A 22,315-nucleotide genomic window follows, 5' to 3' on the forward strand; every position below is an offset into this window, starting at 1 on the left:
AAAACCTCCCAGGAGTGATTCAGAGGTCAAGAGTGAGTGTAGGTGGTACAGCCACTCTGAGAAACAGTTCTGCAGCTCCCCAACATGGTGAACAGAGTTATACCACATGACCCAGCAATTCTACTCTTAGGTGTATACCCAAGAGAACTGAAAATATATGTGCACACAAAGCCTGTACACAAATGTTCACAGCAGCAGTATTCAGAGTAGCCACAAAGTAGAAAACCACCCAAGTGTCCATCGACTGGTGAACATATCAACAAAATGTGGCTTATCTACACAAAGAAATATTCCCTTAGTCTATTTGGGCTGCCAAAACAAAATACTACTGGGTGGCTTGTGAACAACAGAAATTTATTCTTCAGAGATCTGGAAGCTGGGAAATCTGAGATCAAGATGCCACCATGTTTGAGTTCTGCTGAGATCCTTTTCTGGTTTGCAGACAGCCATCATCTTGCTGTGTCTTCACTTTGTGGAAGGGGTTAGGGAGCTCTCTGGGTTCTCTTTTATAAGGGAACTCATGCCATTCGTGAGGGCTCTCCCTCTTTCCCTAATTACCCCTCAAAAGCCCCATCTCCAAATACCATGATATTGGGGATTTGGTTTCAACATATGAATTCTGGAGGGACACAAACCTATGTCAAATATTATATAGCCATAAAAATGAAGTTCTGATGCACGTTTCAACATAGATGAACCCTGAAAAATCAAGTGAAACAAGCCAGTCACAAACAGGCCATATGTTACATGATTCCATTGATACGGAATGTCCAGCACAGTCAAACCCATAGAGACAGGAAGTAGATTGGGGTTGTCAAAAGCTGGGGAAAGGGGAATTAGAGTGACAGCTAAGGGCTCCTGTTTAAGGTGATGAAAATGTTCTGAAAGGAGGGCGCCTGGCTGGCTCAGTTGGTAGACCATTTAAGATTTTATTTATTCATGAGAGACACACAGAGAGGCAGAGACACAGGCAGAGGGAGAAGCAGGCTCCATGCAGGGAGCCCAACGTGAGACTCGATCACGGGTCTCCAGGATCAGGCCCCGGGCTGAAGGCAGTGCTAAACTGCTGAGCCACCCAGGCTGCCCAAAAAGTAGCTGATTCTAAGAAATTCTTGTCACAAGAGAATCAAACCGGTCCAAAACAGATGACTAAAAAGCCATATTCATGTCTGACCCAAGGTAAAAAAGGAAAACGTGATTTTTCCTTTATTATGTTACCACCTACTTCTTACTGGGGTTCTGGAACAGAAGATGTGTTTTATAGGTTTTTAAGATGTTCTCAATTCAGTTACTTTGAAGTAAATGAATTTTCATTTAAAACTTTAAAAATGAAGAAGCCATAGCAACACATCTTGTGAAAAACTTTAACAATATCATCCTACACCTAAACAAGAAAATGAACAAAAATATGCCTAAAACACGGACAAGAAAGGGCCTATCAAATGCAGTATCCCAATTCCTAGGTGGTGTGGCCTAGAGAGCACTGGGCAGCACATCAGCCTGACAGCAGGGAAGGGAATATCAGTCTAAGGGTTCCCAGCTCTGGCTTTTTGCATAGTCTCCACTGCTATCAAAATGTCACCTTTGTTTGATTTTTTACACTGCTAGAACACAATGCTGCATAAATCATTTCCACCAATCCTGAATCCCTATTTCTGAAGCTCCACTAAACTGTTTTATAAGAAATCAATTATCTTAGATTCCATTTATAAAAGACACAATATATCTTCAAATACATCTGCTGTTACCAAATCAAGACCACAGAAAAAGCAAGATACATTTCGTTTTTTTTTTTTTTTAAGATTTTATTTATTCATGAGAGACACACAGAGGGAGGCACAGACACAGGCAGAGGGAGAAGCAGGCTCCATGCAGGGAGCCTGATGTGGGACTTGATCCCAGTCTCCAGGATCACACCCTGGGCTGAAGACAGTGCTAAACTACTGAGCCACCAGGGGTGCCCATAAGATACATTTCTTAAAAGCATAATGATCCTAAACCTCAATTAACCAGAAGATGTGACCAACAGACTCCTGGTATAATAGATTATCCTTGAAATCTATAACCTATTTTGTTTCAACTCTTATAAATGAAGACTTTCTACCCAACCCCACCCGCTATTATATTTTCCTGTCTTAGAAAGCAATAACAAAAATAATTCAATCCTTTTAAAAAATGTCTTAAAACTTTAACATCCTCACTTTAAAGATTAAGAAATGGTTTAATGAACTTAGCCAAGTCCTGCAACCAGTATCATAGAATTACAGCATTCTCTAACTTGAATGCAAAAATGTTTTATTTCATTAAAATTTCATTTATGGGTCATATTCTTTACATCTAAAACTGAAATATTGTTTTGTCTTAAAAATCAAATAGTACTGAGACGGATAACATATGATATGAACTCCTAAAACTTCCTTTTGCAAAAGGATTCCTATGAAATTGCTTGGTTTTATGTTATTCCTCCTTAAAGTGGTCTGCAGCCAGAAGACGAACTCTTGTAGTTAACTGAAGGTTCCAGTTAACTGAGTTAGAGCTCTTAAATTGGAATACATTCAGAATTATTAATATTTTATCATTTCTTTAGTAGTTATATAGGTCTCCTACATGAAATAAATGACATTTACTCCCAGAAATGCAACGATTAGATTATATATAATATTGAAGTCTACATTCAAAGCATTCTTCCTCAAAGTTACTTCAGAAAAAAAGGTAACAAATTAAGAAACCACTTTCCAAAAAAGCAGAGAATCACAGCATTTTTAAAAATTAGACACAGGGGCCGTGAGTGACTCAGTCGGTTAAGCGTCTGCCTTAGGTCATGATCCCAAGGTCCTGGGACTGAGTGAGTCCCCCTGTCAGGGCTCCCTGCTCAGTGGGGAGCCTGCTTCTCCCTCTCCCTCTGCCCCTCCCTCCCACTTGTATTCTCACTCACTCTGCTCTCTCACTCAAATAAATAAATAAATAAATAAATAAATAAATAATGTTTTAAAAATTTTAAACTCAGAGTGGTAGCCACAAAACTACAGACCTAGGGCAGCCCCAATGGCGCAGTGGTTTAGCGCCGCCTGTGGCCGGGGGCGTGATCCTGGAGACCCAGGGGGTCCCACGTCCGGGCTCCCTGCATGGAGCCTGCTTCTCCCTCTGCCTGTGTCTCTACCTCTCTCTCTCTCTCTCTCTCTCTCTCTCTCTGTGAATAAATAAATAAATAACATCTTAAAAAAAAAAAAAAACAAACTACAGACCTCAAAAGCTGCTATAGATTTTTATGCTCTCATATCCCCAACAGTGCAATCAACAGAACAGATCCTTGAAAAATTATCTAATGATTTTCTATATCCACAATGCAGAATTTAGGTGTGTTTTATCCTCTGTAATGCCTTTTTCAGTATGTAACATTTACCTGCCAGATGAAAACTAGGACATCAAAATACTATGCTGTCAAAACTGATCAAAACTGAAAGAGTTGCCCATCCATTCAATCACTCAACAAATACTGAGTACCTACTGGTACTATATGGATGTGGGGGTGATAGGATTCACATGTGAACAGAACAGACCAAACTACCTTTCCATCTTGGGGCCTATGTCCTAGTGAGGGGAGACAGATAATAAATTAAGGGTGTCAGAATGGGATTAAGTGCTACGGAAACAGAAAAAGTGAAGCAGGGAAGAGAGGATTCAGGAGTTCAAAGAGAAATGAAATTTTACATAGGATGGTGAGGGGAGGCCTCACTGAGAGGTCTGTGCACAAACGAGCAGGAAAATAACAATGAAAATTATTTCTTTGGCTTTGAAATGGCAGTCCAAGCTCGCATTTAAAAATATATATACTCATAAGCTTTCTATATTCTCCATTTCAATTGACTATTTCCTGATCGTTGACTGACTGAAGAGAAAAGCAGGTAGCCTAGGGCATGCCAAGGATATGCCTAACATTTTGATTTACTTGATATTTTTTTAAGAACCGCAGCTACAAATTAAAGTGAAATGCAGAGTTCTCTATTAAACAACTAATTAATAGTCAAGATGCAATTTATATTACAAAATCTAACATTCTCTCTAGCAATTTATACATGATATTTATCCCATTAATAATTATTAGATATAGCTAGTCTTATGGCAATAAAGAAGTCAAATATCAGTTGAAATGATCACCCTTCAAAATGAGCTCAGAGAAAGTGCCTCTATAAATTGCATATTTACATATAAAATCCATTTGTAACCCCTCAAAATGAAACCATTTTATTAGCATTTCTTGTAATATTCACAAGACGTTTTCTACCGCAGGCTGGGGGAAAGAAAAAAAGCAACAGAATAACTGATGTTTAAAATGTATTTTTATTTTGCAGACTAATTATTCTTAAGTACTATAAATGCACCAAGAAAAGCTCATAGAAAATCAGCAAATTACAAAGGACTCAGCGCTCAATACATCTTTCACGTAACATTTGTTTGCCCACCACTTAATAGCTGAAATTTGTATTTGTAATATAAATTTAAGTAATTCAATAATGAAAAGCAAGTGGAGGTGAATGGATAAATATGTTTTTTTTTTAACAAGAAACATTATCACTGACTAAACTAAACATATTTGAACTGTTCCCAAAATACTCAGTCCAAGCACATATTTTTGAAAATGTGTGGGTTTTCCCCAAGAGACGCAGAACTTTGACATTTTCTCCTGGATATATTAGACTTTCAGACCTCCACTCCACATCTGGAAAGAACATTTCAAACTCAACTTGATGTAACTTCTAAAAACCAAAGTGAGAGCGATTCTATACTTCGTGACTGAGACTTGACTATGACAGTCAACAGAATGTTAGAAATGAAGTAATCAAAAGTTTATCATCCCCAGTGTGAAGAAAGGAACATGGAACAAAAGATGCATTTGCCTCTTCTGCCCTTTAATTTGTGAACACCATACTTCTCTCCGTCTGTCATGCCAAGAAAGAGAAAAATGAGGATTTTTTTAAAAAAGCTTATTAATATGAAACACGATCGTTTCATCTAGACTTTTATCAGCCCTCTCCCCCCAAGATCTTTGATTAAAAATTCAAAAAAAAAAAAAAAAAAAGATCCAAGTACTCTATAGACTACACCTAGATTACTTTGCTCCAAGGCCAAGGAAAATGTTTACGATTCCAAGATCCATTCGGAGGCATGTATCTGCAATGCGTAAGCTTTTCGTTGGCAAGATCAGTCAATATCAGAAAGCGTGCACCGTTTAAAAGGTTAAGTGGATGAAGGTTAAAACAACAAAACCATCGATTCACCAAGAAGTTTTTTGGTTTTTGTTTTGGGGTTTTTTGTGTTTTTTTTGTTTTTTTTTTTTTTTTTGGCCAGGTACCCGCACAATAACGTCGGCCCTGAGGAATGGAAGAGAACCTGTAAGCCCCTGCACGACCTAAATTACCGCACCGCGGGGTCGGCGGGAGCGGAGGAGACGCAGATTGCTAACGCGGGATGAGACCGCGACCGTAAACCTCACCACAATTTTCACCTTTGGGTGAAACGTGGGAGGGGAGCGAGAAGTTTCAGCCTCGGCTTGTCTGCAGACAGACAAGATTTAGAGGACCCCGGGGGGAGGCGGAAAGGGGCGAGGATGCGGCGTCCGCGGTGCAGCGGCGGAGACCCGGGCTCCGGGAAGGGGATGCGGAGGAGCGGGCTCTTATGTAAGCGCACGCCAAGGCTGCGCGCGCCCCCAGCCCGGGGCACCCCGGAGCGCACCACAGACCTCCACGGCCTCTCCCCGGGGCGCGCCCCCGCCGGCGGCCGCCGCGGACCCGTGTGCACGCCCCCAGACGCGCCCGGGGCCGGAGCCCCGCTCCCCGCTCCCCCGGCGCCGCGCGCCCGCCCCGGCTCCCCCGCGCCCGCCCCGGCCCGCCGCTTACCTCGCGCGGCCCAGACCACGCCGCCGCTCAGCAGCCCGGCCAGCAGCAGCCAGGCGGCCGGGGCCAGCGCGGGTGCAGGGCGGCGCAGCATCGCTCGGGCTCCCGGCGCCGCGGCCGGCCCGAGGCGGGAGCGGCTGGCACGCGCGCGGGGCGCCGAGCGGGGCTCTGGCGGCGGAGGCCGGCTGCTCCGCGCCGCGGCGAGCTCCGGGGTCCGACGAGCCGCCGCCGCGACGCTGGGCCGCGCGCTCGGGCCGCGGGCGCCCTCCCCTCCGCCGAGGCAGCGCCGGGCTGGAGGCGGCGGCAGCAACTAAGATGGCGGCGGCGCGCTCTCTCGGGTCCGGCGAGGGTACCGGCGGGGGCGGGGTGGCGGCGGGAGGGGCGCGCGCGGGGAGGCGGGGAGGCGGGGAGGCGGGGAGGCGGGAGGGGCGCGCGCGGGGAGGCGGGGGCGGGGGCGGGGCGCGCGCCTCCAGTTGCCGGCGGAGCTCGGAGCGCGCGCACGCGGGGCCGCGCCCGTGGTACCTCCCGAGCGGCCGCGAGATGTCCGGGGGCTGCACCCTCTGCGCCCGCCGCGGGCGAGAGCATCAACCCCTTACCCTCACGCTGCGCGCGCCCCAGGCTCCGGGGCGGAGCAGTACCCCGGGGCCGGCGCCCGCCTTCCAGCCCCGCGGAGTGCAGACCCCCTGGAGGGGCAGGGGCAGAGGGTGCAGCCCGGGGGCCCCTGAGCGCCAACACGCTGGGCCACCTCAGGCAAGGCACGTCGCCTCCCAGAGTCCTGGCGTCCTCTTCTGCGGATGGAGGTGATGACAGGGAGCCTGCGGGGTCGTGACAGGTTTTCAAGGAGACGGAGGTCAGCAAAACGCAGTTTGTCAACAGTCAAGGACCGCGCAGCACGTGCTGCCGCGGTTCAGCCCTGGGAGGGGCACCCGCTGCCCCAGGAGTCTGTCCTGAATCCGTATGTCCAGATTCCTTCATTCGCTGGAGAAATCTGTGATGGCTTTTTAAAGATGGCTCGTGCGCGCCCTTTCTCGCTGATCTTAGTAGGATGCCAATGGTCCCTTGGAAATTCAGAGCTCCAACTGGATGGAGAAGGGTTCCTCCCCGGGGGCTTGAGTCCTCCCCTTCTCCCCTGGTTCCCCCACCTTCCCTCGGCCCCTGGGACCACCCCACGAGAGGTGAGGACTGGCACAGTCATGGATGGGTTCCAGTGCCAGGCACTGTGCCCTGTGAGACATGATTGGCTCCATTTTGCAGATGAAGGAACAGAGACTGAAAGGTAAAATGACGTCCCCAGATGTGACACGTGTAGTGAAAAGAACCATCAGCCCTCGAGGACAGGGCGGTGACATTAGGGAGACCCCAACAGCAAAAGCTAAATAAAGGTAAGATGTGAACTATTCCAGACTGTGCTGGAAGAACTATCCGACTGTGTTTTGGAACACTGTATTTGTCATAGCTGTGATAGCTGGGAGGGTCTAGCAGGCTGGTGGGTTTTGTGGAGGTGGGCTTGGGATGGGGTTCCGGAGGTGCCCCCCAAACCCGGAGGCTGGGAGAAGTAGGAGCGGAGCAGAGGGTTTATCTAGGAGAATAGTGGGTGAAGAGCCCCAAAAGTGAATTCAGACCAGAGTACGAGGTGCCTGAAGTGGCAGGATGGTCCCACAGGCCACAGGAGGACCTTGAACAGCAGTGATCAGAAGCATGATGTGACCTGATGGGAATTCCAAAGTGACCTGTAATGGAATATGCTCCTGCCTTCATTTGTCCCTCAAAGGCATCCTCTACCAAAGCCTGCAGGTTCTATCTTTCCTTCCCCTGCCACCCCCTTCCCTGGATCTGAAAGGACTAGACTCCCCTTGGGTAGACCCTTTCCAAGGTACCTGCCTATCAGGTTCCTACCATCTCCAGGCCTCACTGCCTCACTCCTTCTAACCAGCACTGCAGAGTCATCCTCTCCAGCCGTTGCTTTTGCTTCCCTCCCCCTCTGGCTCTTGTGAGCTCCTTGTTGCCACTTTATCTGGTCCAGACAGCTCTGCCAGGCTTTCCAACCCACAACCTCACGCCCCACCCAGCTGACCTCAGGGCCTGCTCTCTCAACACAGTCTGTGCTCAAGTTCATTTCTGCCCAAGGCCAGCATTATATAGCACATCTCCTGCTACCTTTGCCCCAAGTCACACCCAGGCTGTCTCTTGCAGGAAGTTCTCCTGACCCTCAGGCCATCCCTCCCCCATCCCCACCTGCTCTGAACCAGGCAGTGTCTAGGATTGATAATGTGCTACGCTGTGCCATTGACCAGCTAACCCATGTGTGTCCCTGGGTTAGTGCTCTAGTGAAAAGGGCCCAGACAGTACAGTCAGACAGTGCCCAACAGGAACTCTAGCTGCTTCTACTATGAGTGATCTCAACAAGTCACAGAACTTTGAGTCACTTTCCTCACCCTATGAAGAGATGAAATGAGATAGCAATACCTATTTCCTGGAGTTGTCAGAATTAAATGAGATGATGCAATGAAAGTGCCTCGCAGACCTTAATACATAGTATGTCTAAACACAGGAACTTCTCTTTTTTCCCTTGGGAATCTTCCGAGCTGCTTGTATACTACTGAACATACGGTAGGCACTCAATAAATACTCAGAGATGAACTAAATGAAATCCTGTATTCATTTTTGTATTGTGGACCTCACACCTCAGAGGATAAAAAAATACCCTGTAGGTTTCCAGGGACCTCTGAGATTTACAAAACACAAAATCGGAAAGGTATAAATCTCAGAACTATGTCTTGAGTCAATAGGATGATGCCAAGAGGGAAAATGTAATGTATTCAGTTCTATTAGAAACACAAACAAAAGCTCTTTGGTGTCTGGAATCCTGATCCCTTTATCTTCTTACCCTCACTGTCCCTGCAAGAAACAAAGAGGTAGATCAAAAAGGTTCAGCGGCAGGTGGGCAGACAGAAGGCTGGTGAGCTCGGTGCAACCTGCGCACGCTGAGATTTTGCCCACGGGAGAGTTAGTCCAGCTGCAAGGCTCAGCTTGACTGTCTTGGAAGCCAGGGAAACCAGTGAACTCAGTTCCCAGTCTGCCTAACAATAGCCTCGGCCATATTGGCACTTTTCAGAGGTCTCCACGTGATGGATTAGTTAATCCTCAAAATGGCCTTGAGATGGGGATCGATCCAGTCTTAACAGTTAGCAGAGACGAGTCTCTCCTGAGCAGAGCCAGCCGCTGAGAGAGCAGGAGCACCAGGGGTCCCGGGGCAGTGGGAAATGAGGCGGCTCCCAGGCTTGTCCTAGTCAGGGTCAGACATGGGAGAATAAGGAGGGGGCTTTGATAACCAGGCCAAGGAAGACTTGAGCTTCAGGGCATATAGTCAACCTGTCTGTGCAATAGGGTAGAAGAACACAGAATTTCTAGGGTGCTGGAATCTTCTGAAATGATTCTACAACAGTCTCTACTAAGCTCTTTACTGGGGTCATTTCATTTATGCCTCCAGCAACCTTTCCAGAAGGTATTTTTATTGTGCTAGATGAAAAAAAAATGTAAAATTTGATCAAGGAACCCATTGCTAGAAAGAAGGACACCTGGGATTCAATTTTATGTAGGTCTGAGCCCCAAATAATGCCTCAGCCACTATGTGAAATGACACCTCAAATACCAAAGGAGGAAAAAAAAAAAAAAGGCCTGTGCAGGATCCTGCAGCGTGGAGTCATCAACCTGGTCCACCACAGTCACACGTGGGGCTGTGCCACCTGGCAGCTCTTCTGAAGCCATGGGAGGCATCCTCATCCAGCCTGGGTTTCTCACCAAGACAGTCATTCCCAGGTCCAGGGTTGCTGAGAGATGGAAACATGGTTGCATGAAGGAAAACTCTTTGCCAGGAAGCTGAACTACTCTTAGGTGGCATGTTAGGACTGTTAGCACAGTGTGCGCTAAGCCAGTGTTGGTGGGAGGCAGGTAAGCAGTCACTGTGGACAGTGTGTGAATGATATGCTTGGGAGTTAACCCACTTTAGGAATGCAGCAGAAGAAGGCTGTAGGAATCTTGATGAGAGCTACCACTTATAAACTCCCCCAAATACTAAAACCATAGCCCCTAGCATCATTACTAGGGTCCCCCTGGAGCCCCAGAAGCCTCAAGATCTGGCCCCGTCTCTGCCTTCTGGTGGCCCAGACAGGTCTCTCCATTCCTGTGAGAAGAGATTATTAATGAGGGGCAAAAGTACCAGAGGCTCCAGTTGGACACCTGAGCTCAAACCCATCTCTATCCATTTCCTTTCCTTTTGCAAAATATCCATTTAATTTTGTTTTATGGCCATATTAAATAGTTACAAGTCTCCAAGGTCAAATCCAGAAAACAAGGGGCTCAGAAAAGTCTAGTTCCATTCCTGTCTCCTCTCTGTCCCTGCCCGCCCTTAAAATTACCATCTTGTCTGTTTTTGGCTTCTCCTTCCACCGTGGGTTTTTAAAGTACAAGCAAGTATTCGAATGTATTTCTCTCCCCTTTCTTAGATAAAAAGAAGTGTATCACATCTGCATCTTGCTTTTTTTCACTTAATAAAATATCCAGGCGATGGCTCCATCTCAGTATCCCTTTCAGTGCTGCATTGCTCTCTCTCATGCAGTATGATATTCTGACATAATGAGAAACAGATAGTTGGTCTTCATCTCCAATTCCTAGCACAGAGCTGCTTAATCCCTTGGAGTTTCCTGAATAAGAGGAGCATCTTTTGTTGTAATGACCCTACTCCAGGCAGGCTCCTGGATGGGAGCTAGTCAACAGAATAACCAAGCCACGATAGAAGCTTGGAACTTTCAGCCCCTACCCCCACCAATTTGGGAGGAGAGGGGGGCTGGAGATCAAATTAATGATCACACCAATGCGATGCAGCCTCTCCCCAAATCCCTGAACTACAGGATGCAGAGAGCCTCTGGGTTGGTGAATATAACCATGTGCTGGGAGGGTCATGCACCTTCATCCTGTGCTCAGGACCCTTCCATGCCTTGCCCCGTGTATTCCTCATCTGGCTGTTCACTTGTATCCTTTATAACAGCCTTTATAACAATCTGATCAATGTAAGTAAAGTGTTTCCCTGAGTTTTGTGAGCACTTATGGCAAAACATTGAACCTGAGGAGGAAGTCATAGGAATCCCTGAAAAGATACCCAGGTTAGACGGAAGTGGAGATCATCTGGGAACCCACTACTTGCAAATGGCATCTGAAGTGGGGACAGTGTGAGAATGAGCCCTTAACCTGTGGGGTCTGCACTAATTCTAAGTAGTTAGTGTCAGAACTGAATTTATTTTTTTTAAGATTTTATTTATTTATTCATAGAGACACACAGAGAGAGAGAGAGGCACAGGCACAGGCAGAGGGAGAAGCAGGCTCCATGCAGGGAGCCCGATGTGGGACTTGATCCAGGGTCCCCAGAATCAAACCCCAGGCTGCAGGCGGCACTAAACCGCTGCACCACCGGGGCTGCCCCTCAGAACTGAATTTAATTCCAGCACACCTAGTTGGTGTCAGCAGAGAATCAGAATAGCTTGGTGTAGAAAACTCACACATTTGGTGTCAAAAGTGTGACATACATATAACATTTATATGTCTGACATACATACATGTAATGTTTTCATTCATGTGGACATACCAAACTTAATCAGTTCTCTATTGATGATCAGTTCTCTAATTCTCCCACATTGACCGGTTGTTTCCAGTCTTTTGCTTTTACAAAGAGAGCTGCAGTGAGCCTTTTTGTGTTTCTTGCTAACTGTGGATTTCTACCTCTTGGTTAAGATACTTCATCTCTCCAATCTTAGTATCAATTGTAAAACAAAGATAAGTCTGTGCCTGCCTCACTGGGGGTTAGTGAGGAATAAATGAGCCAACATACAACATTAGCTATCATTATTGTTCATCACTGTCCAAAGACAGAGCTTCACGCCTCTCTGGAATGGCAGAAACTCTGACTTAGGAAGGGACATCCCTGTGGTCTCCAGGGAGTCAGGTTGAGGCTCGACAGTTTGTTTCAGACTCCCTCTAATGCTTTCTATGGCTCTCCATTTGCAAAGGAAGTAGGAATTCCCACAGATGCAACATCAGCTATCACTGGCTGCTGAGAATTTCCAAAGAAGGAAAATCTCAACTTCCCATAGAAGCCAGGAAGCTCGCTTTTGCACTCCCAGAAGGTGGGACAAGGATTGAAGTTTTCTATTTATGCTTTTCCCAAAGGTAACACACAGCAAAGTCCCCTCCTCTCTTAGGACGGGCAGCTGGGAAAGCACAGGACCTACTCACTTTTCTGTATAGCGGAGGGGAGGGGTGGCTATTTCACTCTGCAGCATGAATTATACACACACTGCACTACACACACAAACAACATATGGACAGGCACGGACTGTCTGTGGATACACAAGCCAAATATGATGTGCCCTGTCTGCACACTACATCCCAATGGACAGGACTGGAATAGGTGTATGGGAAGGAGCAAGGAAAGAGAGAAAGGGTAGGGGCAGAAACAGCACAGCTGGGATCCCTGGGTGGCGCAGCGGTTTGGCGCCTGCCTTTGGCCCAGGGCGCGATCCTGGAGACCCGGGATCGAATCCCACATCGGGCTCCCGGTGCATGGAGCCTGCTTCTCCCTCTGCCTGTGTCTCTGTCTCTCTCTCTCTCTCTCTCTGTGACTATCATAAATAAATAAAAAATTAAAAAAAAAAAAAAAGAAACAGCACAGCTTCCTCAGCACCACCGAGGGAACACAGGCACTCCTCGAGCATAGTGGAAGCAGCACAGGCCTGGGTTCTATCCATAGTTCCATCATATTTCCTGGAATTGGGGGGAGGGTAGGATAAAATGGTTTAAAAAATAGGAGGAATGTCTTACATCATCTGGATTAAGACAGACCTGGGTTCCAGTTATTAGCAGAAAAAAACAGACAACTTACTTATTGTGAGCTTCAGGTTCCTTAACTATAAAATGGGCACATAATAATAATAATAATAATAATAATAATAAATACCCCCTTTAGATTATTGGGAAGATTGAATGAGAGGATGCATAACAAGGGTTTATCTCCATGTATGGCACATAGTAGGTGCTCAATTAGCAGTAACTGTTCGCACCAGGATGATAATATATGTGACTATGCTTTGAAAAGTCTGCAGAGTTGATGATGGCTATAACTGCTTTCACAGTGGAGCCTGGGCGACTCAGTCAGTTAAGCCTCCAACTCTTGATTTCAGCTCAGGTTGTAATCTCAGGGTTGTGAGATCGAGCCCCCCATTGGGCTCTGGGCTAGGTGTGGAGCATGCTTAAGATTTTCTCTCTCCCTCTGCCTCTCCCTCCCCCACTCTAAAAAAATATTTTTTAAATACTGCTTTCACATAGGAGTTTAGAGTTTTTCATTTAGAGTTTGCATTTGTTTAGCATGCTCCTTTTTTTTTTTTTTTGGAGGGCATCTATATACTCTGGGGCCTCATGGCAATCTTCTTAGTAGATGTTTTCACTCATTCCTGTTTAACTGATGGGAAGCAGGAGTTCAGAGGGGTTAAGTGACTTGACAGTGGAGAAGTAGTGCAGCTGGCCTCCGGTGAGACTCTTCTGGCCTTTCTGTGCTTTTTCCTTGCCTTTCAAACTCCCTTAGTCATCAAATACCAATAAAAAATCAAGAGCCAGGGCAGCCCCAGTGGCGCAGTGGTTTAGCGCCGCCTGCAGCCCCGGGGTGTGATCCTGGAGACCCAGGATCGAGTCCCACATCGGGCTTCCTGCATGGAGCCTGCTTCTCCCTCTGCCTGTGTCTCTGCCTCTCTCTTCGCTCTCTCTGAATGAATAAAGAAATAAATCTTTAAAAAAAAAAAATCAAGAGCCAGAGTTCAGAATTTCTGGCCCTTTCAAGCCTCCAGCTCATTTACTTGCTCAGGATTATTTCTCTTTCTCTCCTTCCTCATCTGCGTCTCAGGGATTAACCACCCCTAGAGATCAGGAGCTCACATAAGGAGTGTTTACTGTGGGCTGGCCTTGCCTGAAGCCTGCTGTGTGCATGGTCTGATGAACACCGTATTACCCTTCACTTCCAGAGCACAATACCAGGGCTGAGAGAGGTTAAGTAATTTGCCCAAAGCCACACAGCTAAGTGGGAGAGTCAGGATTTGAACCTAGGTCGTTCTGACTCCAAAGTAGAAGCTCTTACCCATGACATTACTATCTCCCAGAAGCTGCTCGATGGTGAAAGTTTCTACATGGCCCTGGAAAGTCAGAGACACCAAGATGGGAGAATTGCTTGGCTGATCCCCGTCTGGCTCATGATATGGTGAGTGGTCAGGAGGGAGCCAAGAAGTTCAGTGGGGCATGAGGGGAAGCAGATGCCCGACCAATGACCAGGCCTCCTACTCCATCCCAAAGGGCAGCCAATATGTCCCCTCTGTGTAAGGACAGTCCTGTCCTGGTCATCCCAGGCCGGCTCCCATGCTCACACTCCTGCAGAGAGGGTCTTCTCTCTGCCTGTAGCCCTTTTCAGATAACTCAGCCTTTCTTATACCTTCTCTCATTTCACCCAAAGTCAGCCACTTCCTAGCTCGGTGGCCTCTCCTTTGTTTTGTCATCTATAAAACAGGGATGTGTGTCTTATGACACACGCCTAAGAGGGATGCTGTGTGGATTAAATGTGATAATGCACAGAAAGGACTCAGCACCGTGCTTGACACATTGTCAGTGTTCAATCGATGTTGGCTGTCACTCTAGTGAGGACGGTTTTGGCCACATGTGGACAGGGAGGGGTATGTGTATCGGGGGCAGGGTGGGGGGGGGTTAATTCTCTTCTCTCTGCCTCCCCAGATCCTGTGGGTTCTTTCAGAGCCCTGAGGCCTGAGCCCTTGCATGTGTGACTGGGGAGGATGAGCTAGGTGGCTTCCTCCTGGAGCCTCCTTCCCTCTGGTTTGACCACAGCCCCAGTCATCTTCAGGGCCTGCAACGTCACAGCAAGGCTTGTTGACATGGGCCTGGCACTGTCCCATTGTCTGTTCAGCCTGCAGGAAAAGCAGGGGAGAGAACCTTACCTAGAGAGGGACTTCTGCTCCTGCTCCTTTTTGCACTCCCAAGGGCCTTCTGTTTCTAGTCCCCCTCGGGTCTCAAGGGGCAGGAAGAAAGGGAGAAGTCCTGCTCCTTTTTCCCTCTCAAGCCAACCTCCCCAACATCACAGTGCTGGGCTTTGATCATCCAAGGGCATTGATTTAGGGGATGCAAATGAGGAGACTGTCTGTGGAGGGAAGATAGTCTTCCCCAGGATGGCAGATAAGTCTCAGAGAATTCTCAATGAGCCTTTCTGTGGCTGGCTTGGCAGAAGCCAGGGAGGAGGCCAGCACAGCCTGGGAAACACAGGGACCCAAATTTCAAGAAAATGCTGAGCAAGTAGGGCTGTCACCCTCTGCCCAGGTCCAGGGAGGCAGGGGCAACCCAGTGGCCTAAAAGGGGAGGGGAAGGGACCAAGTAAGGAATCTATTAATCCTACTGTCCCATGATCCCCTAGCTTCACAGCCCTCAAGGTGCAGTGATAAGAGAATGAGGGAAGGGTCCTTGACCTGCAGGCTGCAGGCTGGGTCCCTGAGCGTTCAGTGCGGGAGGCCTGGGAGCCCGAGGAAGAGGGAAGAGGCAGATGGGGAGACTAAGGACAAGGAGCCCCAGATATGTGGCCCGGGGTAAGGAGGCTCTGCTTGGCACTAGCTGGGCAAGCAGTGGGCCGAGCTGAGACTAAAGCTCGCGTCAGCTGCCTCCAGGCCTGTGCAGGGCACCTTCCAGCCAAAGGAGGTAAGCATGGGCAGGGCAGGCCCCAGACAGCCCAGCCCTGGAGCCACAGAGACCAGGGGCAGTCCAGGCCTGTGTGCTGGGAGGGCAGAAGGAAGAGAAGCCAAAAACACCTCTCGGTCCTTCTGAAGAGGGTCTGCCCCCTGCCCATGGGACTTGACTGCCACCCCAGGAATGGAGGAGAGCATTAACCTCCAGCCTCTACATTGACTCAAACCTTCCCTGGGGCCCCACATAATCACAGTGCTCTGTGAGTTATTCCACACGCCCTAATCACAAGAGTCCCTGCCACCCTGGGCTGGGTACCTGCCAAGGCCCAGACAGGCTGTCCTGATGTCAGGAAATCCTTGAGGAAAGGTCTAGACTCCTCACTCCTTCAAAGTTCTCACTTGCCTATAGTTCCAAAGGCCGGGCCTCCGGTGCTTGGCCCCTGAACAGGATCTGACTGGGGGCCTGGCCATACACGCCCCATCCCCGAGATTCCCCCCAGAGCTCCCGTCTAAGCAGGGCGAAGGGGAGGCAGATGTTAATTTGCTCATCTTTGCTAATTTGAAAAGGAGCACAAACAGCAGAGCTTGGTTGCACTGCTCTGCCGAGGGTGCAGTTTAGGTCCAATTATGTGTTATTAGCGCATCTACTCTTTGTTCCCCTGGCATATTAATTGCAGGTCTAGTATTGTGGCAATTAACACAATTATGGGCTCTCTCTTCCGGCAGGCTGGAATCCACATGCTTCCGGCCAAGGAGCTGGGCTGCTGAGATGGAGGGAGATGCCCACTGGGGAAAATGGGTTGGATTGTGTCCCCGAAAAAAACCATATGCTGGGGCCACCTGGGTGGCTCAGCTTATGATCCCAGGTCTTGGGTTCGAACCCTGGTCGAGCTCCCTGCTCAGTGGGGAGTCTGCTTCTCCTTCTGCCGCTCCCCCTGCTTGTGTGCTCTTTCTCTCTGTCAAATATATAAATACAATCTTTAAAAAGCAAAACAAAACAAAACAAAATACCATATGCTGAAGTCCTAACCCCAGTACCTTGGAATGTGACCTTCTTTGGAGGGAGGGTCTTTACAGACATCATCTGAGTTAAAATGGAGTGGAGTGGATTAATCCAATATGACTGGTGTCCTCATAAAAAGGGTACATTTAGTCACATAGAGGGAAGATAATATGAAAATACAAGGGAGAGGCCTAGAGCACACTCTCCTGCACGCAACCCTGATCACACCTTGACTTTGGATTTTTGGCCTCTAGAACCGTGAGACAGTACATTTCTGTTGGTTAAACACCTACAGGGGTTCGTTAAGGTAGTTTGAGCAAACTCACAGATCCACTCTGCTCCAGGCAGAGTCCCCCGGGGGTGGGGGTGGGGGTGGGGGACAAGAAAGGCGGGGGAGAGAGGGGCCACCAGCATTGCTGTCCCTTCTGAAGCCTCAAGCAGGGATCAGCAGGGATAGTCAGCACCTCCCTCCCACCAGATACCTCTTCCCAGGGCTTGCCCCACATTCATGTCACCTGTGTTCTTCTGGCCCTGGGGCCTTCATTGTTCATGGGACTGCTGCTGGAGTTCCTCCTCCTCTCTGAGCCCTAACAGGGTCACTTGGGTTGGCTGATCTTGGATGAGTCACTTCCTTTCCCTTTGGCATCCCCTTACCTTGTCAGGTAAACAGTGTATGTTATTTCCCAGGTTAAGCAAGTTAAAATGGTCACGTAGCTGCACAGCTCTTTACAGCTTATAAGATACTTACCAAAGACCTGTCTACTTGATACAACCCTAAGGGGTTCGTTCCACCCTTAAGCAACCCTGGGAGGTTGGGATGACCCCTGTATTCTACAGATGGGAAATCTGTGGCTTGGAGAAGACAAGCAGCAGGATTCAGAACTTGAGCTCTGATTTTACACCTAGTACTCTTCCTCCACAAAAGCAGTTCTTATGGAATATTCTACGGAATCCTCTATGGAATATGTAAGAAACGTAAAGAGTTCTGTGGTCAGATAAAGTAGAAGCTAAATGACATGGATGTCTTCATTGCAGGACTTCTCAGAGCCTTCAACATGCCATGACTTTCCATAAGAATGTGTACAGCATGCAACTTTTTTCAGCCTTCTTTTCCTTTTGTGGGACACCTGCTGTTTCAGACAGCACTGCATGAACTGCTCCAGGATGGCAAAACCAGGTCTGAATGGGGAAGAAGAAGCTCAATGGGAGGGCCCCTTCCTACCCCTGCTTTTCCTCTTCCCCATGGCAGGCTGGCAGAGCACCAGGGATGGTGTCGCTGTGGGATTTCCTTACGCAGAGGTTCAGCCAGCACCAGGGCCCAATAGCAGAGGGTGGCTTGTCCCTGACCACACAGCATTCTTCCCTTTAGGCACTACTGCTACCCCTGCATGTGGCCCTGGTGGCCTGCTCCCACGTCCTCACCTGCTAGTGGAGCAAGAGAGAAACAAGCATGTTTCAGATAAATAAAATAAAGCACGATAGAAAATAGAAAGTAAAATAGGGTGGTCAGTTAGGATCCTCGGAGAGGGTATTATGATCTGAATGCTCGTGTCCCCTCAAATTCATATGTTGAAATCCTACCCCCTAGAGTGGTGGTGTTAGGAGGTGGGGTCTTGGGGAGGGGAGTAGGTCATAGGGTGGAGCCCTCACCAGTGAGGTTAGTGCCCTTGTCAAAGAGAGGTCCCCAGAGCTCCCTTGGCCCTTCCATCATGTGAGGACACAGAAAGGAGACAAAACCTGGGGAGAGGCTCTCACTGGAACCCGACCACGCTGGCACCCTAATCTGGGACTTCCAGCCTCCAGAACTGCGAGAAATGCATTTCCGTTGTTCATAAGACACCCCGTGTGTGGGATTTTGTTACAGCAGCCCGAGGAGACTAAGACAGGGGGTGACATTTAAGCTGACAAAGAAAATTGAGGATTCGGTGGTGTAGGAAGAGCGGTGCAGGCAGAGAACCAGCTCTGCGGTGGGGCAGGCTCAGCATGTCTAAGGGATGCGAGGCTGGTGGTGCAGAGGAGGGGATGGTGGTGAGAGCTGAGGTCAGAGATGACCTGCAGCTGGGTCCCTGAGGCCTCGGCTGCCCACGATAGGGAGGGGAGGTTCGTATCCTGAGTGCAAAGGGCAGCTACTGCCCTACAGAGTTCAGGGTGTAGACCTGGGAGGTGTTATTGGTGTTTTCTCAAGCCCCAGAAAGGCAAGCAGCTTCCAGACCCAACCTTTCAGGAAGGCCCTTGAGCTGGGAGTGGGACAGCGTATTCTCAGAGGCAGCAAGAGTCAGAAGCTTCAGAGGCTCGAGATCACTGAGGCAACGTAGTGGTTGGGAGAGGCCAGCCGATGGTGCAGACAGACACAAATGGACCCAAGACCCGCAGGGCACAGAGCCACACTCTTCCTTCCTCACTTGTGGACTGGCTGGGGCTTTGCCAGGACCCAGGCGGATAGGCAGCAGCCTCTGGAACATTACCAAGCGGCTCTTAAAGCTTCCACCTGAGGGTGGGGGGTGGGGGTGAATGGGTGACGGGCACTGCGGGGGGCACTTGACAGGATGAGCACTGGGTGTTATTCTGTATGTTGGCAAGTTAAACACCAATAAAAAATAAATTTATTATTAAAAAAATAATAATAAACATTGCTAACTGAAAAAAAAAAAAAAAGCTTCCACCTGCAATGACCCTTCACATCTACCCATAAGTCATTAGCTAAAGCTTGGGCCACACTTACTGGAAAGGGGGAGGGTGCTGGGAGAACCTAAGGGGCAGCACTGACTCCCATGAGCCTTTTTACAGCCAGGAAACTGAGGCTCTGACACATAGAATAGAATCAACCAAAGTCGGGGGCTAATGGTGGTGGTCCAGTGCTCTCTCTGCAGTGCCCCACTCCCTCCTCACCTCCCAGCCTCTCCTTCTGGCTAATGACCTTGAGGAGCTTAATCTCCTAAGCTTCTCTGCCCTCAGCACCCAAGCATGAGCTCGTCCTCCTGGCTTCTCAGAGGGGGGACAGGTACTAGGACATCCCCTCTTGTCTTTCCTCTCCTCAGAGACAAATGCTTGGGGTCCTGAGCAGATCACACAGCCTGGGGAGGGATGTGGTGCCAGGAGCAGACCCAGCCAGTACCAGCAGGAATGCACCAGGCCAGGTAGGTAATGGTGCACTGCTGGTTTTCCAACACCACCCAAGGACTTGCCCTGACACATCACTCCAAATATTTTCTCCTTCTGAGGCAGCTTTCTGGGCCTCTCCAGATGCCCTCTCTCGGTCTGGCTACTGGGGAGGAGCTAGGGACCAGCCAGGGCACACACAGGCCTCTGCCACTACCTTGCCCTGACTCCAGCATGAGCTGCAGAGCATGGCTGAGAGAAGGTTGGCCCATGGGCAGGTGCTGGAGTTCTGAGGGGCCCTCCTGATGCCCTCCGCTCCCTGCAGGCAAGCCTGGGTATGCCAGCCCTGCTCTGCCTCCTTGGTGACCCAGCCTGTCCTTCCCCATGGGACGCTGCTCTGCTGCAGCCTATTTCCAGATCAGCCTGCCGCAGCGGCCTTGGAGACCACAGGGCAAAGATGCCTCCTCTCATCCCTGCCTCCTCAGCTCATATTCAGCAAGTCTTCGGTCAGCAGTTCCTGACTGGCTCAGTGTTACAGCTGGGCTGGGTTAACTCTCCAGGAGTCTAGAGAAGTTGGGGGTGGAGGGGGGTCATCCAGATGGCTCAGGGTTTACCCACCTCTGGAGCAAGCCACGTGAGCTGGGAGGATCTGTGAGAGCTACGGAGAAGGAAGGTTCCGGATAGAAACCTTGAGGGACCAGAGTCCAGGCCGCCCCTCTCAGGGTATGTCCTCTCTGCAGCCCAGGCAGCTCTGGATGGGGGGTGGGGGTGATTCAGCCAGAGAAAAGTCCACGGGCCACCTTTTCCTGGGAGGCTGGACCCCTGAGCCGGGACAGATTCCCAAGGGATGAGCCAGCAAGAGCAGCAGGCTGAGAAGGGTGGGTGGGCAGGGCTGTTGCTGAGGGAGTGCCAAGGGCCCTGGCTCAGGAGCTGCCCACAGAGGCCAGTGAGGCCAATGAGGCCTGGGAGGGTGTGTGGGCACAGCTGAGGGGGAGACTGGCCCCCCCTGGGACCTGTCCTGCTGCCCCTGAGCTAGGCCCCATCTCGACTCACAGCTGAGCCCTGCACCCTGGGGCCTGGGGCCAGGCCTGCTGCTCTGGCTCCCCAGGGTGGCTGGTGTTTTTCTTTCACACAAACACAGGGACGCAGGAGGATGTGCAGCCTACGGGAAACAAAGAGCTATTTTTACCGCCTCATTGTTTCCTCTCCCAGCGTCCTAGCTCCCAGGCCGAGGGACATCTCAGGCCTCCCTCCTTACACCCAGGGGCCTGCCGGGCTCGGCCCTGCCAGGTGGCCCTAGCACAGCCATGCTCTCCCTCAGGCGCAGCCCCAGAGCCCCTCTACAGAAGATGGCCATGAGGCTGGAGAGGCACACAGAAGGTGCCAGAGCCAGGCCTGGGAGCTCCAAGGCCAGTGGGTGTCTGGGCCTGTCTACCTCCCAATACCTGGCTATTTCGACCTGCAGCCTGTTCAGAAGAAACCCCTTAAGGGACGCCTAGGTGGCTCAGTGGTTGTGCATCTGCCTTTGGCTCAGGGAGTGATCCCAGGGTTTTGGGATCAAGTCCTGCGTCAGGCTCCCCGCAGGGAGCCTGCTTCTCCCTCTGCCTGCGTCTCTGCCTGTCTCTCATAAATAAATTAATTAAAAAAGAAGAAGAAGAAGAAACAACAACCCTTTGAGCAGCCCAGCCCCTGCCTCAGGGAAGGTCAAAGTTGGGCCGAACCCTCTCCCCTATCCTCAGCCCCAGGGGTCAGAGTTGTCAGTTCATGGAGACAATAAGGAGGAGCCTGGCCTTCAGTCAGTCTGGTTGGTGTGAAATTCTCCCCAGCCAATCACTCCCCGCCCATTGCCTGTGGGGTTGGGGGGCAGGCACTGAGGCTCACAAAGTGACTCTGTACACTCCCATATCCCAGACTGGGAAGCCGGTTTGACCATGCTGGGTGGTGTGTCCCCATCCAACAGCTCGTAATCAGGGGCACCTGGGGCGCTCAGCTCAGGTGGTTAAGCATCTCTCTCTCTCTTTTTTTTTTTTTTTTTTAAAGATTTATTTATTTATTCATGAGAGACAGTGAGAGAGAGGCAGAGACACAGGCAGAGGGAGAAGCAGGCTCCATGCAGGAAGCCTGACGCGGGACTCCATCCTGGGTCCCCAGGATCACACTCTGGGCTGAAGGCGGCGCTAAACCGCTGAGCCACTGGGCTGCCCAAGCGTCAGACTCGATCTCAGTTGGGGGTCTTGATCTCAGGAGTCATGAGATTGAGCCCCACAGCTCCGCGCTGGATTGAAACCTTGAGATCTTGTGAGGGGGAAGGGCATTAACTGGAGCAGTCCCCCAGCCTCCCGGAACCTGCAGAGATGAGGGGCACCCCCAGATGGACCCTGTCGCAAGAAAAAAACCAAAAAAGCTTGTAACTGTCACAGCCTGATTTGGAACCCAGGTGTGTGCAGCTGAGCCCAGAGCCCAGGAGGACCTCCCCTGATGGCAACCACTGCCTGAGGCCTGGAGGGGCTGCATCTTACTCCTTTGAGGTTCAGTGGGGT

The 22,315-nt window shown here is 49.7% G+C and overlaps 1 protein-coding gene and 1 long non-coding RNA gene across 5 annotated transcripts in view; one reads left to right on the top strand and one right to left on the bottom strand.

Annotated features, from left to right (window-relative positions):
* Positions 1 to 6,204, bottom strand: part of CLSTN1 (calsyntenin 1) — an 81,541-nt gene extending 75,337 nt beyond the window's left edge. Inside the window, exon 1 of one of the 4 annotated variants that reach the window (XM_041770634.1) lies at positions 5,898 to 6,204. In XM_041770634.1, the coding sequence (XP_041626568.1) occupies positions 5,898 to 5,988 (91 nt within the window). In that variant the 5' untranslated portion in view covers positions 5,989 to 6,204. The remainder of the gene's footprint in view (positions 1 to 5,897) is intronic. The other 3 variants (XM_041770632.1, XM_041770633.1, XM_041770631.1) reach the window with 3 other exon arrangements.
* A 969-nt stretch (positions 6,205 to 7,173) lies between these two features.
* LOC121500993 lies at positions 7,174 to 17,831 on the top strand. The gene is made up of 3 exons (XR_005990473.1): positions 7,174 to 7,276; positions 14,096 to 14,193; positions 17,712 to 17,831. It is a non-coding gene; the product is annotated as an uncharacterized LOC121500993 (long non-coding RNA).
* The last annotated feature ends 4,484 nt before the right edge of the window (positions 17,832 to 22,315 follow it).

This window comes from Vulpes lagopus, chromosome 10, assembly GCF_018345385.1.
Source record: "Vulpes lagopus strain Blue_001 chromosome 10, ASM1834538v1, whole genome shotgun sequence".
NCBI classification, from domain to species: domain Eukaryota; kingdom Metazoa; phylum Chordata; class Mammalia; order Carnivora; family Canidae; genus Vulpes; species Vulpes lagopus.